The following is a 19,158-nucleotide window of genomic DNA, read 5'->3' as shown; positions in this document are numbered from 1 at the left end:
CTTTTCAACTTGTTTGTGTTCATGTTATGTTCATGTTAGAATTATTCTGTTCTTAGTAGTATAGACAGTTTCCTATCATACACATTTGGTGTTTAGGAACAAGGTTTTTTGTGAAATATATTGAAATGTATATATAAAAAACACAAGAATATGAAAAGAAAAACAAACAAACGTATCAGCCAAACGTTTCAATAATAATAAAAAATGCATAGACAGATCTATATACAACTTCCACCAAATGAGATACAAATGTCAGTAGCGGGCACAAATAACACACTGTTTTATCAAACCAAAGTAACACCACTGTTTCATCCACATCAGTCCAGGCATTGTTCCGAGGGCCAAACTCAATTCTCATTAGGGACCCTGTGCCGGGCAACCTTTTATTTTGAAGTGCTGTCTTGATTTCCGGTTTGCACATTTCAGGCGGACTTGGCACGATTCACACTATCTGATGTATTTCCACCACTTGGAGTGCTGTTTAGATATTCTAACCTTGAGTTGTTGCACTTTGGTTACTCTCCCCGACACTAAAGAAGCATGATTTCAGCTCCCGGACACCCTTTCTGTAGCTTCTCTGCTAGTTAGTTAGCTCCGTGTAGCCGCTAATGCGAGGGGACGGTGGCTCCGGTATGCCTCGGCGGAAGAAAAACGGCCAGAGCCCGGCCAGAGTCCCAGGCGGCGGGCCGCTGGAGGGGGGGAGCCTCAACCGACTACCTCCGGGATTTGACGGTGCCATGGCCAACAACTTTGCATCCAGCACTTCGCTCTCCAGCTCCGAAAAGGAGAAAATCGTCCAAAGCATGCAGGAGATGTTCTCACACCTGGACCCCGAAGTTATATACATCGTGCTGTCCGAGTGTGATTTTAAAGGTAGCACTAAACACGGAAGACAAATCTGCTGTGTGACTATTTAGTGTGTTAAACCAGTTAGCTGGGTAGCTTGTTAGCTGTGTATTTCTGACAGATATTTACTACATGATATTACTGCATAGTCCCATTATTATTGACAGTGATCAGCAGTCCTCTAAATAAAACTGCACATTGCATTCCATGGCTCTCCAGCCTGTTCCACCTGTTGTGCCTTTTAGAGTCCCGCACTATGTTCCTGAAACTAATGAATAACATATATATATTGTATGTGTCAGACAGAATCTTGAACTTATTATTTTTAATACACTTCTAAAACTTTGTTTTTATTTTGTCCTTTAACGATCAATTCAAATTGAATACAGTATTGCAACATTGAATCATGACTTGAAACCCCACTCTTTTTGGTGTCTGTGGTGTCCCTCTTTTTGTGTTGCAGTTGAAAATGCAATGGACTCTCTCTTGGAGCTGTCTGTGGCTGCTGAAGTTGCAGCCCCTATGCCTTCTCATGTTTCTGGCTTTGAGCTCACTGCTGCAGCCCTTCTCAGACCGCTTCACTTTTCTGAACCTAGACCTGACTCCTCCAAACCACCTCAGCTGCCCTCTCCTCCCTCCAGCAGCCTCCTGACAGAAGAGCTGGACTTGCTTGTCGATCAGGAGCTAGAGACACTAACCGCACAACAATGCGCTAAGGAAGATCACCACAGCAGCCCGTATTTATCTGTTGGTATGTCCCTTTCCTTTTTCCCTCCACCACCATTCCCACAGCAGGTCCTCCCTGAGCTGCTTCAGTCCAGCATGCAACCTGGATCTAGAGGGTCCTCTGGAGGTGGCCCAGTGGAGCATATTTCCGGAGCCTCCTCTCCGCTTGACCAGCTTAGCATTTGGGAAGATGAAATGGTTGAGAAGCAGCAGTCGAGGGTGGATTTTACACATCTGATGACAGAGAATCCTGCAGACAAGACTAAATCTCCTCTGGACCTGGCAGCCTCGGGACGTCCCTCTGCTTTCCAGGTGTATAAAAAGCAAGACCCATTGCACACTCTACCAGACAGCGCCAGGGTCATGCCCTCTAAAGCAATAGTTGGAGGAGCGAGATCTAAGGTAAACATGTTGAACCAGGAACCGCTTGGCTACATACCTTTGCCCTGGAACCCTCAGGCACCAGTGTTTTCTCCCCGTGTCCATGGAAACCAGGGGCCAGCCTTCATTACCCCTGTGGCTTCCAACTGGCCCAGGATGCCCAGGCATGCCTCTCCCTGGCTGAGTCAGGGCCCGGTCGGCCAAGCACCGCTCAGACCTTCTGCTACTATCCCAAAGTCCTGGGCCCTGTCTGCTGGGCCACATCCCCCCCCCCAGTACAGCAGGCTACGCTTGGAAGGGAGGGTCCTTGTGTTGTTACGCGGGCCTCCAGGATCTGGGAAGTCTACCATGGCAAGGTGAGAATGCTGGGATACTCCAAAAAGCAATACGCTTTAAACTCTAGTAACATATGCTGGTATGGGTCAATTTAGGATTGTATAACATATTTTGATAGAAAACACAGGTTCAATTGATTTGGTGCTGTCTGTCTTTCTCTCATGGAAGAACATTTAAAATTGAGCCTGCTTTAAATGATACAGGAATTATCATCTGTTAGAAAAATATCACTCGTCACCGGCTTGAGCTTCAATATCAGGATACATGTATTTATTATCCTTGCAAGAATGGAAGTAGTCATCACATACAGAGCATATGGTACAACTAGTTCCTGAACAGTGTCCTTCACATGCTTATATACAAGAGAGGGTGTTACACAGTCACAAGATGCAGGAATACCGGTTCAAAGCAGTATAGAATGTTTAGTTTAGATAAGGCCCATGTCAGAAATGATCATCATGCTTGTCATATGTCTATCTCCATAGAGGCTGATTCATGATGTTAATCATTGTCACATAGCTATCATATGCCTTAAACAGTGTGTCCTGAAGCTTTTCTAGGTAATCATACATCCTGTTACGTACACAGCTATGTAGGGCCTGTGCTACTCTGATATTGAAAGAGTACATTCAGTGTTTTCCCAACATTATCAAAAAAACACACACAATGTTGCTCTTTTTTGGTATTTAGAAGTTATATATTATTCTAACATTAATTGAGGAATGTTATAAATACTAGAAAACTATCTGGTAAAGTATATATGCATGCAATTTGAAATCGTGAAATGTATGTGTTTCTGCAGAGCCTTGTTAGAGCACAACCGAGGTGGGGTTATTCTGAGCACTGACAATTATTTCACTCGTCACGGAGAATATCAGTTTGACCCCACTGCTCTGGGGGAGGCCCATGAGTGGAACCATAAACAAGGTAAACAACACACACCAACAGCTATGATAAGATGTGATGCATCAGTAGCAAGTCAATAGATTGTTTTATCTATGTCATTGATTGACATTGTTTCATTTGAGTGCTGTGTGTAAAATGACAAGTGCTCTGTTTCTCTTGTGTGAACTTTATTCCATAGCCAAGGAGGCGTTTGAAAGGGGCGCTAACCCCATCATCATTGACAATACCAACATGCAGGGCTGGGAGATGAAACCCTATGTGGCTCAGGTCAGTCTGCTCGCCTGTTTTACATAAAGCATGGTTACTCAGCTCTCCCATGGCTAACTGATTTTTCTGTAACAATAATTGTTTTGGAGGAGAAGTTCATAAAACTCAGCCTGATGAATACTTTAGTACTGCAGAGATAACCTTCAGCTACGTCTCGGTTTTGTTCTGTCATTGAATACTAATACTGTCTGATTAGCCATTTAATGCATTAATGTATTACTCAAAATGTACTTACTGGAGCACGTTTCATTGCATCACTTTTACCTTAATAACATGTCCCTGCTGATGAATCCCCAGGGCTGTTTTCTTTCTGAGCTGTCTTATGCCTTTTAAAGATGAAAGATTAAAGGATTTTATTGTCATATGCACATTAGCTACAGTTTAGTTATGGCAATGGAAATCTTAAATCCCAAGCACCTCCAACAATGCAACATATTATATATAGGACATAAGACAAAAACATTCTTATACCTATTTTATCAGGTGGACAAAGAATGTAGTTCTTAAACAAATATATTGTTGGAGTACAAAGCATTTGAGGAAAAGCTGGTTTAAAAAGTTGCTGGACTTAGTATAGAACATTTTGTTCTGAACCGTAAAAAAAATGGTTGGTCCCCTGTCTGTTGTAGGCACTGAAAAATGGATACAAGGTGCTGTTCCGAGAGCCGGACACTTGGTGGAAGAGCAAGCCCAGAGAACTTGAGAGGTGAGGGAGAGGGAATAATTATAGTAGCAATCTTTTTTTCTGTAGAATGAACTTGGATTATTTTGTTGCACATAAAGGAGCGAAATGCTGTTGTAGATTATTTTATATACCCCAGATGTGTGTTTTGTAACTCTGTTAATGTGTTTCTATGTTTCTCTTCATGCATATGCAGACGTACCAAACATGATGTGCCATTGGAAAGAATCCGACGCATGCTTAATTCTTATGAGCGCTACGTCACAGTCCAGTCCATCATGGGCTCACAGATGCCTGAGGTGAAACAGCGGCTCGCAATGGAGAACAGAAGCCCACAGTGAGTTTCAACTATGAATGTTTGTATTGGAGACAGGACATTTGCTTTGTATCGCATTGAATTCAGTTTTGGCCCATTGTGTCTCACACAACCTGCAAAGCTTATCATTTATTTATTTATTAAAAGATTCCATGTAAATATTGTCAAAGTCAAGTAATTCAAACAGTACTGAAACTGACTGAGTGTAGTCTCAAAGAGCACAATATTAAGATTCTTGCTGAGAACTGATGAAATCTAAACAATTCATACCAATCGTATCATTATTTTTAATTTCACTGCATTACAACCATATCTAGTATCTACTGGTGACTTTACCTGCACATTTTCAAATAAAAACAAATGAGTATTAATTTGGCATATATATTTACATAACATTTTCTCAATTTTTCCTACTGCATTTAGCTCTCCATTACTGTTTTCCTTAAGTGAACAATATTTTTAAGTTGACCTCACTTACACCGCTGAAACAATTCCAGTGTTCAATTGCTAACCTAGTTGTATCAATCAATGCTTTCATTTATTTTTCTTTTTTTTATTGCATTTTGATTGTGACTGCATATATTGTATGTACCTTGTCACCATGGGAGATGAGGGAAATTTTTTTCAAGTTTTCTAATCAAAGAAAGTAAGAAATGGATAATCTGAGTTTTATAATTGCACAGAAGGTTGTAAAACCCATTGTGGTCAATTAACATTACATTACATTACATGTCACTTGTTGGACGCTTTTATCCAAAGGGACTTACATACTCAATACTGTGGGCAATCCCCACAGGAGCAATTTGGGGTGAAGTGTCTTGCCCAGGGACACAACGACATGCTGACTGCAGTGGGGTTTGAACCCTGATCCGAACACCAAGGCACAACCCACGGCACCACATGCCTCCAATTAATGAATATCAATCGATTTTTTGCTCATCTAATAAACGTAATTCTTGCAACATCATTAGCCTAAATCAGACCAAATGTTGATATTTTTCTCCCATAATTAGTTATTTTAATTTGACCATTTAATATATTTTGTTTCCTCTAGGCCGGTGTCTTCTGAAACACCTCGCCCTGACCTTGTGGGGCAGCCTGGATTGACTGATGGATTTAAGCCCCGCCCTCAGCTGTTTTCCTCTCTCCCTGACGTATCATCTATTGGTCGCTCTGGTGACGTGGGCATGCTGGAAGATGGCCCCAACGAATATACGGAGTCTCTAAATGTACAACATACAGAAAGTTTTACAGAACACCCTGAAATAAGTGACGAGGAGGAAAATATGGATTTGGGCGAATTAGATTCTGAGTTGGACGCCCAGATGGATTCAAATCTTCCAATAGGAGATCAGAGAATCCCTGACTGTATTGTTGAATCTGTAATGAGCGAAGTTCATCGTGGGGATGAATTGCCCGTGGCTTTCTCTGAGTCTATTGCACAAAGAGTGAGGAGAGAAAGGCCAAGCAGGAGGTCTGATTTTGATAGGTCGGAGCCTGCAGATGTGGTGAAAGATACTAACCAATCAGACAGCGAGGCAAAGGAGAAGGAAATACCAAAGGAAGCAGAAGGGGTTGAAATAGTGAGGGATGGGAGAGAGAAGGGAAGGCCTTACATGTTGGATTTTGTAGGAGATTGGCCTTCTGAAGGGTCCCTGGAGCTGAGACAGGTGAGGAGAAGTGAAAGACATGAAGAAGCAAATGGGAAGAAAGAAGAAGTGTCTCAAGAAGCTCAGAAAAAGAAAACAAAAGTGCAGTCAGGACCAAATGTGACAGAGTTTCAGAAGCTTCTTGATCTTATTCAGACGGGAGTAGCTGACATTCAGACCGACTCTTCCCGTTCGTCCTCTCTTTCCCCAACGCCTAGAGAGGAATTGGAGAAAGAAGAAGAGGCAGCTGGTATATTTGGGGACTCCCATGAAAGTAGATCCAACAGAGAGGAGAGTCAACAAAACATGACTCAGGATAACTGCAGCAGAGCTGAATTACCTGACTGTGTGTTAGACTGGAAGGCAGCGGACTCTGCGAAGGTCAAGGACTCGAGAATAGATCATTGGGAGGGACAGAAAACTGAAAACGAAGCTAGTAGAACAACAGGAGGGAATGTGTTAGAGATGGGAAGCGAAACAGGCTCTGTAGATGTGATATCAACTATCCCAACAAATCCCCTCTCTGATCCAATTGCTAGTTTACTCGAACCCTCCAACACTGTGGAGGCAAGTGTATGCCATGATGGGCAAGCAAGCCACAATATTGAATGTGAGGTAGGCACAGAGCCTGAGACAAGTGTTGAGGCTGATCAGAGTCATGTTAGTGATGCGTGTCAGAGTCCTGTGTGTGAAGGCTCTGTAGAAACAGAGAGCAGTTCCGTCAGTGGAGGCAGTCAGGAAAGGAGGCTGCGCCCCGGTCGTAGATCAGGGAAACAGTGCAAACTAGCCCTCACCTTCACTCAAAACTGCCCTGCTTCTTCAATGAACAATCTTGAAAGTCCCAATACCTCAACCCAAAGTATAAACAGCACTCAGGATAGTATTAAGACAGATATTGAACCCGACAACTGTGACATTAGCCTTAGTATTAAACCAAACTCTGATCTGTCCATCGAGTCCAATTCTGAGGCCCAGCTGCAGCCTCCTTCCCCTCTTCCTCTTCCTCTGGTAGACGGAGGCCACCACACCCAAACTGAACCTCAAGACTTTGCCCTCCTATGGCGTCTCAACCATAAAAACAGCAGTGATGATGCAGTGGTCACCGGGGACATCACAGTCCTGTCGGGAGACTCCTTTCGCTTCGTACCAGAGCGCTCCTCCGCCGTCTCTGCAGCTGTGGCAGTTCACCACTCCGGCCAAAGAGAGGTGCCCTACCATGTGGCGCATGAGAAAGGCACACAGGTGGAGGAGAAAGATATCGGGTCAACTCAAGACCGGCTTGAGAGCCTGCGCATCCTCAGCCGCCATTTCAAACTGGTGAGTTTCGATATGTTAGAAGATCTGTATGACAAATGCCATCAGGACTTGGAATGGACGACCAACCTGCTGCTGGACTCCGGAGAGAGGTTCTTCAGAGAGGACGATGGTGGGAGAGAGGAGGAGGAGGAGGAGGAGGAGGAGGAGGAGGGTGGTGGTGGGGGGGATGAAGATGAGCAGATCACATCCGGTCTGTTTGGAGCTTTGGACAAACCTGTAGGAAATAGCTTATGTCCTAATGTTTTAGACGAGCATCACCCTGAAGGTCAGCCAAAGGGAGAGCAGCATGGTGAGCAGTCAACCTCTGACACAGTTAGAGAATCAGATGAGAGCAACAATATTACCGATGTGCTCAGTTTAGGAGGTGCCGCTGTTCAAGTTCAAAACAAAGAGCATCCTGATACAACCTCACACTTAGAAAGATCTCTTCAAGCAGAACTCAGTCTTCCTCATGGCGTAAACGAAGGAGGGAGATGTGGTGTCACTGAACACAAGGTTGCCTCAGAAGCTGTTTTGGAAGGTGGCGTTTGGGGTCAAAGCTCAGAAGACGGAGTAATAATTGAAGAGTCAAGAGTTGAGATTGAGGAAGAGATTGCCAGCATGGAAGAGGTTCACCGGCTGCTGCAGGCCGAGTTAGAGGAGAGTGAGCACGACCAGAAGGAGAGGAGTGAAAGGAGGACCATGGAGGAGAGGAGGAGCAGCCACATGGACATTCAGAGTGTGGAGCTGAAACTACCCACGGAGCTGGCTCTGCAGCTCACTGAGCTGTTTGGACCTGTAGGAGTAGACCCAGGTAATGACAAACACACAGAGACAGAAGATGCATAACATGTGATGGCACATTCACCAAAGACGAGGAATGACATTGCATGATTTTTGTAATTTGCCCCGCCAAATGTTGCAGCTACTGATACTGTTTTAGGAGTCAGTAGAAAACGTAAGGGGGCAGTTTGTCGTTTTTATAAAATGATAAAGGATTCTGTATGCAGCTGCCCTCTGAATTGAAATGTAATGCACTGTTATACAATCTGACAAGCAGCAGGCATTTTGTGTTAAGCTGAACCAAAAAAAGAAGCGTTTATACTACCCTGGTATTTAAAACTGACAAAAGTGTATCTATCCTCTCCTGCCAACGATATTCAGGATCATGCCCAACTGATGATTATGCAGTGAAGATGGACCTGCACCTGGCCAGACTGCTCCACCAGAAGTGGAAGGAGACCATTCAGGTGAGCCTGTTAAGAGCCACTATAACAATTGATATGTTCATAATAACAAGATGTCCATTGACAATGTGAAATGCTTCTCTCATGGTTATCAACAGAATCTGCAGCTCCTTTACTCATCAGTTATTGCAAGTTTCATATTTAACAGCAATACTTAACCAGCATCAGTTCTATCCATGCAATTAGAATTGTATGCATTTTTGTATCAGGACAGTGCACAGCTTCTTAGCTGTCCCAGAGTTAGCTATAGGCTAATTTACATTTGTAGTGCCTTGGCAGGAAACACAATTATATCTCTGTTGTATCCACCCTGATATTCTGCTAATTGTGAGTCTATCTCTGTTTTTCTAATTTGACTGTGAATGCTGTTTTACAGGAAAGGCAGAGACATGCAGCTCTTTCATTTCACCTGCTTCAGGAAAGTAAGTACACACACACATATTTCAAATCTATGGAGCACCATGGGATAATAACGGCATATTTTGCTCAACATATTATTACCTCAGTTACATTCACACTCACAGACTTTTCATCTGTTGATTTTATTTACTTTTATTTGTGTTCAACCATATTGTCCCACTCAAACCAAAATGTAGTTTGTTTTTCACACAACATCATTTTGTTTCACTACCTATGAATGTATAGGTTCAGCACACTGGGGAGACTCACAGAAGTCCAGATCTGGATCTCGAGAGCGAGCACGTTTCCTGATTAGTGCGGATGGTTACGAGTCACTGGACAGCCAACCAGAGGCCGGCGCTCCGATGCCATACATGGACCACTGGAACATGTCCCAACCACATGTGTCTCTTAGAGATATTATCAAAGAGGAGCAGGCTTTGCAGGAGAATGTGAAAAAGGTATCACATTTGTTTCAATCCTGTTCTGTGTAATAAATGTCATTTATATTAATAAAATATGAGTGTTTATTTATACACATTTTCTTTAGTTTTTCCAAACTATTCCTCAAATTGTATTCTTTTAGTTTTTGTTTCACACATTATTTCTGCAGTTTAAAAGTCCACAAAATCTCTAAATTTGAAAGCATGTGACTTCATGTATGTATGTAACATTATGTCACTTCTGTTAAACATATCCATACCAGGGTTTCCGCTAGGATTTTTTCTTGCCGGTCAAATGTCCGGAAAGAATTTATTTTACCGGACAAATTTGAAACTTACCGGTCATGTTTCAATAATAATGATAAGAATTGTGTAGCAGAGTTTCCGTTAGCAAGTAATTACCGGACTATGACCGGATATGCTGATGTTTAAAACTCAGTTAATGGGAGTCATTTTTATATTGCTTCAGTTTATAATCGTAACAGATCGAAAAGTTCAGATTCATTTTTCAATAAATGATTCCACAAACAACAAACAACATAATTATTACATTCAAACAAACTACTTATAGTAGATAAAGTACATTATTCAAAAGTTTACATTAACTTTGGATAATAACACGGGAGAAACGGACCCTCTCTTTTCCCCTCTCCCTCCCTCTCTCCTGACAGCCCGTCAGTTTCTCATGCAGCTCGCTAAACAGTGGGCGGGGCTTCAGGTGATCATGCAGAGCTGCGTGTCTCCGTCAGACTCAGCAGCTGATCTCTGATCTCTCTCTCGCGTCCGGTTATACTTCACTCGCGTCCATATCGATCAGATCCAGCTCTCCTGATCGGCCTTTATAGAGAGCACCGATCAAACTATTAAGAGTGAATATCGGCCGATAATGACCAGCGGCCGATCGATCGGAGCATCCCTAATTATTACCGGACATTTTGACCGGCAGGTTTTGAATTTACCGGTTTTTTATACATTTTACCAGCTAAAAACCGGTAATTACCGGCTAACGGAAACCCTGATCCATACATATTCTGGTTTGTTCCCCACATCCTAACCTCTTTCCAAACCTCTTCCTCTAAGACCAGACAAGGCCGCGCAGACCTGGACCTGCGTGATGGAGCCGCCATGTTGAAAGAGAACCAGCTGTTCGCCCTCTTCCCCACCATTGACAGACATTTCCTCCAGGACATCTTCAGGGACCACAAGTAAGAACATTACATTGACAATGTATTTGTTTGATTTGTTTGACAGAGACTCTATTATCGATTAAACATGTATGTGATGTGTTAAAGTACAGTTCCTTACTCTTTTTATTTGTTTATTCTTGCATAGTTACAGCCTGATCCAGACAGAGCTGTTCCTTCGCTCTCTACTAGACGAAGGGCCCGTAAAGACAGTAGTTGCCCCCGAGCCTCCTCGGTCCGACCACCTCAGAGCAGCCAGCAAGGAGCGGGAGAAGGTACTGGCAAACACCAGCAGGGAGATGAAGAGATGTGTCCTTACTGGTTACTGGCTTTGCTAAACTGCTGTGTGTTTCTCTATGTCCCCTTTTTAATTTGCCAGAGGCAGAAGCCCCCGGAGTCAACCGTACTCGACTATCAGGATACGGAGGACCCGGACTACCAGGACTTCAGGGCCGAGGCCAGCCAACAAAGGGAGCGACAGCTCGAGTGTTTCTCCAAGGCTGCTGAGGCCTACAAGCAAGGAAGGAAACAAGTGGCTTCCTTTTACGCACAGCAGGTGAGGTGCTGGATGTCTTACAATAATATTTTCACTCGTAAGGCAATGTCTTTTGTCCAACACTGTGGGGGGAAATATTATCATTTAGATCTTCTTGTATTGTCTCTTTGAATTTGCAGCTCTTATTTTTTTTGTAATCCTCCACTCACAGTTTATGCATTTGCATCACCTCTCCTGTAGGGACACCTGCATGGCCAGCAGATGCGTGAGGCCAATCACCGAGCAGCAGTTCAGATTTTTGAGAAGGTGAACTCATCGCTGCTGCCCAGCAACATCCTGGACCTCCACGGGCTGCATGTCGATGAGGCCCTGCAGCATCTGGCCCAAGTCTTACAGGACAAAACCACAGGTAATTACGAGGGCTCTCCTATGCTGTATGTTTACAAATAATAGTCATTTGAAGATAAATTAATTTTTTGTAAATGTGTTAGGGGCATTTTACACCTTTTTTTATTTGTTAGTCCAAGTTGACCCATGATAGGGAATGAGGGGAGATGCATGTGGAATGACACATGTAATGCCACTTAAGTCATAGCCCACCACTGCCACTAAAATCCAAAACATTTTCCTGCATTTCCTTCTGATCAGTCTCAGGGTCCTGAAGTGGTAACCCTTCTCTTTTCAGAACATTTGGCAACATATTTTGCTAAGCATCAAGATGATAGATGTTGCAAAATACAGAAATTACTATCAAGCATTGATAATCAGAATATCTTATCAAGGACACTTGCAGAAGTTTGTGTTCCCGTCGCTTTGTCAAAGTTTGTGCGAGCTTCTCCCCTTAACTGTATGGTGTGTGTTGGTTTGTTTTTCTTTGATCCTCTTTCTGAGTAGACTGTGAGCAGGGTCTGTGTCGACCTCAGCTCTCTGTCATCACAGGAAGAGGGAACCACAGCCAGGGGGGCGTGGCCCGCATCCGCCCTGCCGTTATAGACTACCTCACCAACAAAAGCTACAGGTACAGACACACAGAAAACACACACACACACACACACACACACACACACACGAACACACAAAAAAACATACAAGCAGAGCATGTTCATGGTTACCCACCTTTTCTCCTATCTCTTCATCTCTCAGGTTCACGGAGCCAAAGCCAGGTCTCGTGTTGGTCTCTTTGAAGTGAGAAGAACCGGGTCTATTGGATTCAAGCTTAAGCTGCTATAGAGGACAACACACACACACACACACTTCTACAACGCTACATATACAATTACTATAGTTTATACAGTACAATACACTCGATTTGTTTTTGGTACCTTTTTTATTTTGCTTTCTCTCTATGTTCACTCCATAAGTCGTCTTAATCTTTGGGAAATTTAGGAGAATTTGGGTTAAATCATAAACTTGATTCAGATCTTAAAAGAGTTTTATTTTGTGGTTAGAATAAATTGAAACACAAATAAGGTATTTTTAAAGCAGCTGTAAAGCTAGAATGTATGTACATTTTAAAATAAAATAGTTTTATAGTGTTGCAGAATATACTTTATGTTTATCTTTAAGCCTTTTTAAGATAATTTTAAAATCGAAATCCCTTTTGTTTTGAAGGCTTGATGTTGAATAAGGTGTTATTTAATGGACTCATCTGCAGTAATGTTTGAGACGTATTATGAGGATTTTATCAGACTTGAATTATGATTGCATGCTGTCTTCTTGGAGGTTGCTCTCTAGGAATTTAAGTATTATGGCATCTTTTATGAGGCACTAAAAAGTATGGATTTAATCCTCCATTAATGCATGCGATCTATCCAGATGCTAAGGAGAAGGTTTTTTGTGTCTCTTGGTTTTAGTGTTCCACAGCCAGTTCTTAAATATTGTTAACATCCTCCTTTTAGAGTTCTGCTGAACATAAAACGGCAACTGCTTATTTTCTTAAGGCCGAACCAAGCTTAGCTGCTAATATGTGGAGATTCAAACTCAGGAAAAGATACATCAGTGTTTGGTTTTCTTTTTTCGAGGCCAATTGACTTACTTCTCCAGCCCTTTCATGGTAGCTACTTGTTTTTTTTAAAGCGTTGTGCCAAATTTTTATAGCAGTTTTATTCCTCAGGTTGCTTCTCGATTTTTGTAGATTTAAAATAAATCCTCTGTTTTTCTATCTGTGTGATATTTTTCATATTGGTTGAACAACAATGTTGAACAATTTTACTGACTGTACATAATGTTGTTGAATTAATTATAAAGAGAAATGTGTATTTTTATATTCATTTGTTCAAATGGTTTTACAGAAAATATTGTATTGTGGAATAAACTCACATTTGTTTACAATTCATGACTACTGCATGTATGGCTTTACACCAGAAACACATGTGTATCTTGTATTTTTTTATGTATTATTAAATATCACTAAAATAACAACCTAACAAACAATAAGCTACAGGAACATGAAAAAAAAAGAAAAATCAAGTCCATTCATATTTATAATTCACGATCAAATAAGGATACAAACCTTCGGTTCATAAACCAGTGTCCATTTATTCTTTCTTTATCCACTTTATCAACACTTAAGCTATTCAAGAGCATTATAACTTGAGTAATTGTTCATTATGATAATACATTACAGTTGTGATCAAAGCAACAACTTTTAAGATTTTTGAATAACATTTTGAAAATCCATAAAGGAGAAAAACATGTAAAAGCCCAGCTGCTGTGGGGGAGGAAGGCAGAAGATTGTGTCACACCTCCACACTGCGACGAGCGGATGTGCTTTACTTTTCTTTTCTCATACTTTCTCACTTCCCTCCTCTACTTACCGAACTAGGCTTATTCAGACAGATGCCAAATTACTTCGCCCGTCTGATCGTCACAAGTAAATACAGACTTTAATAAATGTGTTTGAGGGCATCTGGTTCAGCAGATTATTATAAATACCAAATTGTTTCTGGAGTTTAAAGGATTTCGTCTTCTGTCGTCAAAAGCGGCATCCAGCATCGGCCGTTTAGAGATCGAAAAGACTGACAAGAAAGGTAATTATCTTTTTCTTTGTCTTGATTTGTTTCCATTTCTTTTATTTGAAAATGTAATTCATACTTCATAATGATGGCAAAAACCGACAATATTTTTCAGACATTTAAACTATTAAGTAAGTGAAGACTTCAGGGTGTTCCTCTCTCATTGGAACAAAAGAATATTGTTGTAGGTGAATGAAAGCACACTTATAATAAATATTGTACATTCCCTATAAAACCAGCATTGTACATGAAGTAAAAAGAGTTAAATCAGTTGCACTCAGTGTTTGAGCCCTGTTTTATGGCTTTATTCATTAATTTGTATTTATGTATTAGGAAAATTAATTGCTCTGCCACTGGACTTAAAGTAAGACTACTTTTGACTACTTTCTGAGAGATAAATTCAAGAGTTGAATTGTGGAAAAAAAAACTGATTAAATTGTCCCATTTACGGTTATGGTGGTCTTTCCATCTATGTGTCATGGCAGGTGGTTTTGAGGTTGTAACGTGTAACTGCTGCCTAAATGAATTATTCAACGTGTATGCACCAGAGAAGTCAAAAGAAACCATCAGCAGTATTTTAGCGATCAATATTAAATGAACCAACAAGATTTCTATCTTCCCGCATGTAAAACTATAACAGAGACATCATTCTCCATGATCAGATGTCCGTTAATGGGCAAACTGCAGAATCAGGACTGGTTATGAGGGAGATTCATTACAGGGAATGGAGCCTGTAAGTCTATAAATATAAGCTTGGTAATACAGAGAGCATGAATATGTTGTTGGTAAGCTCCTGTTAAACTCTTCAAAATTATAACTTGAACTCTGGGTCACACCCAATCACATAAATCTTTACTTCCGTATTTATTCAATACTATATTGTACGTGACGTTGACCTTTCTCTGTAAATAGAAAATGGTGCTGCCATAAAGACAAAATGTCATCTTCAAATACAATACTCTAGCGATTGACTAACTTTTTTAGTTACTCATTATTTGTCATGTTTAAACATGTTCTATGAAGAGCCACACTGCTGTCGTTTTGTACGCCATGTTGCATGATGTATGAGAAGAAACTGTAAACTGTTCTAGATTAAGGTTTGACTTAAATGAAAAATTAGCTAAGGTCTTTCAGTTTCTCTATTTTTAAGTAAGACAACCTTTTGCTAACTGTCCTCTTATGATCGTGACATGTCCTCTCTTCATCAGTAGACATCCGTCCTCAACTCTGTTGGTTCAACCTGTTTGGAAAGGATGACAGCCGTCATTAGAGAGAAGGACCGACATCCGACCTCGCTGCAGAGACACAGCAGAAGTGAGACGAGACAAGATGGATTAAAGATCTGAGACGTTGTCTGGGGCGTGTGTGAAGCTGATTTTAAACCTATTCCATATGAACAACGTTAAAATACTCTGAAAAGAGAGACATTATAGTTCAGTTCAACAAACTGAATGACCGCTGAAATTGAGTTACCATATGCCAGGGCTACAAATCACCTGCTATGAAAACTACCACTTGAACACAGAAGTACGCTGCCTTTGTCTACAACGTAAACGTGTTACAGAGAAACTATCCCTAAGACTTTCCACATAACCACAAATATCCAAAGGAGTGAGACCGTCGGCGGCAGCCATGAACGAGACCGAAGAGATGGCGCTGAAGTGCGTCCTGGTCGGGGACAGTGCCGTGGGCAAGACAGCGCTGCTGGTCCGCTTCACCTCAGAAACCTTCCCAGAAAACTACCAACCCACAGTGTTTGAAAACACAGGGGTGGAGGTGTACATGGACGGGGTTCAGATCAACCTGGGGCTGTGGGACACGGCGGGCAATGACAACTTTAGACAAATCCGACCGAGATCCTACCACCAGGCTGACGTTGTGCTAATCTGCTACTCTGTGGCCAACCCTAACTCTCTGGCCAGCGTCCAGCACAAGTGGATTGCTGAGGTTCGAGAGAACTTGCCAAGGGTGCCGGTGCTGGTTGTTGCAACCCAGACAGATCTGAGGGAGATGGGGCAGTACCGGGGAAACTGCATCTCAGCAGCGGAGGGGAGACGTGTGGCTCATGAGGTCCACGCTAAAGGCTACCTGGAGTGCTCCTCCTTAAGTAACCGTGGTGTGCAGCAAGTTTTTGAGCATGCAGTGCGAACAGCCATTAACCAGGCTAGGAAACAGGCCAGACGACGGATGTTCAGCCTCAACCAGTGCAAGGTCTTTTGACCTTTGAACTTGACTCGGGGGGCACCTCAGCCTTCATGAGAGGACATGTTTTAATAAGGGTCCTAGTGTGCTGTTCAAACTCAGTGAGAATCCATTAAGGTACAAGAACCCAAAGCTGTATTTTTTTATGTTAGGTAGGGTTTTTCTACACTGATGGGTCTCCTGCGCCCTCCAAAACACTTTGATTTAGTCATGCGTGCACTCAAATTAAAGTTCTACTTTTGTTTGATTCAGTGAGACGCGAAAAAAATACTTCATCTTCAATTCCTCTGAACTGTTTGTGAATGTACCACAGCACATCTCAGGGGTATTTCAAATGTGGTATCAGAATTGTTTTGTGTTTAACAAATACTCCATTGTTCAGGGCAAGGCACACTTAAATGCTTAAATTAAAGTTATAATAGATTTAATCTTGACACAGCATTGTTTTTTTTTAACATCTCAGTTTGGGATTGGATTGGCAAATTTAATTATTATCTGGGTTATAGAATGAATGTGGAGATAAATGATTTCACTGCCACAAATAAAATGAGAAGTTATACAGTTGCATGGATCTTTTACAGATTTTTCAAAAACTAGGAAAAGTATTTTCTCAGGCTCCTAAAATATTATTATCAAGTCAGGAAATAATTTTGACTGCATATTGAATTTTGTCAGCACCTATTCAAACGCCTCAGAGTATGAATAAGACAATTTGAGCTACATTTTAGCTGCATCAGGATATACTGTATATGTAAAGCTTATTCTCAAATGACATTTCACTAGATGTGACCAGGCAATACTCTGTCAGGCTATTTGTTTCTAAAGGTTATTTCTTAATTTGTATTTTATTTAAATATAGCTGTTTATGTATTGTTAGAACGTATGACCCGTTGCAGTGAAATAAAATGTGACAAGTGAACACATTTCAGTCATTAAAAAGCAAGAAACCTTAAAACATTGATTAAATGGTTGTTTTGATTCATACAAGATATCATTTGTAAGTTTCTTTTATACAAGTAGAGAATCCCAACTTTTAGAAATCCTACAATAAAGTGAATAAACATTGAACATCAGCATTATCGGACTTCTTGACACTGATCATTGTGCTAAATAACGGCTTTTGTGATTTTATTTTTTAAAACTGTTAAAAAAAAGAAGACATGACCTTCTACTTATGTTTCTTGCAAACTTGTCCATACATTAAAGCTAAGGATTCAACACGGCAATTGTGTAATTTCTGCAAATTTTGTTCGTAACAAAAAATGCTTTCGGAAATCATCTAATGATCTACAAGTATTTGGTTTTTACCTTCCTATCTTTTAGCGAGAGTTTGCGTTGGATTTGAATATGTGTGCATTCATCATCAATGCGCCCTTTTATGCCTTAACTCCTATAAACTCTGTAAGAATTTATAAAGGATAATTTATACATTTTTATGGAAACAAGTTCTCTTCTTAAAAGAGTATTGTGCCCATGTGTCTCATGTACATACTTATGTTACAGGTTTTGTATGTTTTGCATATCACATCTTAAATCAAACTTATATCGTGTGAAGTGTATTAAGCGTTTGCCAAATCGATGTATGAAATGTGTATTAGAATACACAGATGAGATGCATAAACACATTTTTAAATTAGAACATTTAAGTAGCGTCTTATTCCTATTTTTCTTTATTAAATCTAATTTTCGGATTTGTATAGATTATCAAAAGCTTTTTCTTGAATGATGATTAGTAAAAAATGTTGTTTGGAAAGCAATAAAACAATAGACTTGTGTTCTTTATGAATGTATTACAACACTCATACATGACTTCAAATCTTATCCAAGTGAAGTCAGTTTTTTATTTTTATATTTATTTATTATATGACATGGTCTCTATATCACATGTCAGTCACTGTGATATGAGCCTCTGTGTGTGTTTGTAGCTTTGAATGTAAGAAGATGACTTGAGGAAATAAAAACTATTCAGAGCTTAAAGATTTATTGTAGCTGCATTATAGAGACAGCGAACAGTCGACCAGGAACAACCAGGAAAAAGTTTAGAAAAGCTATTCCTCCCCCTCATGCTTCTCTCCCGCTCTTTCTCTTCATTTCTTTGTCTTATGTGGTGTTAAAAGGCGGCTGAGAATGAGAGATAAAATACAGGCTTTTCAAGGATACGCCGAAAAACACTTTACCACATCCCAACAAAGACACACACACAAACTTCTTCAATGTTACAACTGGTAAAAGAGAAACTTGTGTTTTTCTTGTACATTTCATTAAGGGATCAATACAGTGTAATCTTAACATAGCCTATAACAAAATATTTAGTGACAAAAAATGGAAATACTCATGTTTAGTACGAGTACCTTGAAAATGTATTAGTACGGGCTGCCATATAGCTCACCTGGTAGAGCTGGCGGCCCATGTATAGGGACTCAGTTCCCATGCGGAGAACCCAGGTTTGAATCCGGCCTGGGACCATGTACGCATGTCATCCCCTCTATCTCCCCCTTTCAACACTGTCATCTCCCATTAAGGTTAATCTGGCCCAAAAAATATTTTTAAAAAGAAAATGTATAAGTATGTACTCATTTAACGTCCACCACCCTGACTATGTGCAAATGAATTCCCAAAACATCTATCTTAATAAATGTACCTCATATAATCCAAAAATATGGTCACGTAATACGGTTTGTCTTTTTGTGTTTCAAGTGATAAAGAGAAAAAACTGTTTAGCATGTTAGTCGGCCTACCATGGCCTAATCTTTCATCTGTCACTGTGC

The 19,158-nt window shown here is 40.8% G+C and overlaps 2 protein-coding genes across 4 annotated transcripts; both read left to right on the top strand.

The window, feature by feature from the left end:
• The first annotated feature begins 295 nt into the window (after positions 1 to 295).
• n4bp2 (NEDD4 binding protein 2) lies at positions 296 to 13,505 on the top strand. Its single transcript, XM_034120307.1, has 16 exons — positions 296 to 873; positions 1,310 to 2,309; positions 3,092 to 3,216; positions 3,374 to 3,462; positions 4,092 to 4,168; positions 4,341 to 4,481; positions 5,515 to 8,219; positions 8,570 to 8,655; positions 9,029 to 9,074; positions 9,298 to 9,512; positions 10,575 to 10,699; positions 10,827 to 10,953; positions 11,058 to 11,234; positions 11,415 to 11,583; positions 12,069 to 12,192; positions 12,318 to 13,505. The coding sequence occupies exons 1-16, from the start codon at positions 609 to 611 to the stop codon at positions 12,361 to 12,363; spliced, it is 5,517 nt and encodes a 1,838-aa protein (XP_033976198.1). The 5' UTR covers positions 296 to 608; the 3' UTR covers positions 12,364 to 13,505.
• Positions 13,506 to 13,975: 470 nt separating this feature from the next.
• Positions 13,976 to 17,466, top strand: rhoh (ras homolog family member H). Of its 3 annotated transcripts, XM_034120306.1 has the most exons (3): positions 13,976 to 14,046; positions 14,125 to 14,203; positions 15,400 to 17,466. In XM_034120306.1, the coding sequence occupies exon 3, from the start codon at positions 15,821 to 15,823 to the stop codon at positions 16,406 to 16,408; it is 588 nt and encodes a 195-aa protein (XP_033976197.1). In that variant the 5' UTR covers positions 13,976 to 14,046; positions 14,125 to 14,203; positions 15,400 to 15,820; the 3' UTR covers positions 16,409 to 17,466. The 3 variants fall into 3 exon arrangements, with proteins under 3 accessions (XP_033976197.1, XP_033976195.1, XP_033976196.1); XM_034120304.1 differs by having other exon boundaries at positions 13,979 to 14,203; XM_034120305.1 differs by having other exon boundaries at positions 13,979 to 14,203; positions 15,397 to 17,466.
• Positions 17,467 to 19,158: the final 1,692 nt, after the last annotated feature.

This window comes from Trematomus bernacchii, unplaced genomic scaffold, assembly GCF_902827165.1.
Source record: "Trematomus bernacchii unplaced genomic scaffold, fTreBer1.1, whole genome shotgun sequence".
In the NCBI taxonomy this organism is placed as follows: Eukaryota; Metazoa; Chordata; class Actinopteri; order Perciformes; family Nototheniidae; genus Trematomus; species Trematomus bernacchii.
The sequence above is the reverse complement of the archived record's forward strand: the minus strand, read 5'-3'. Positions and strand labels throughout refer to the sequence as shown.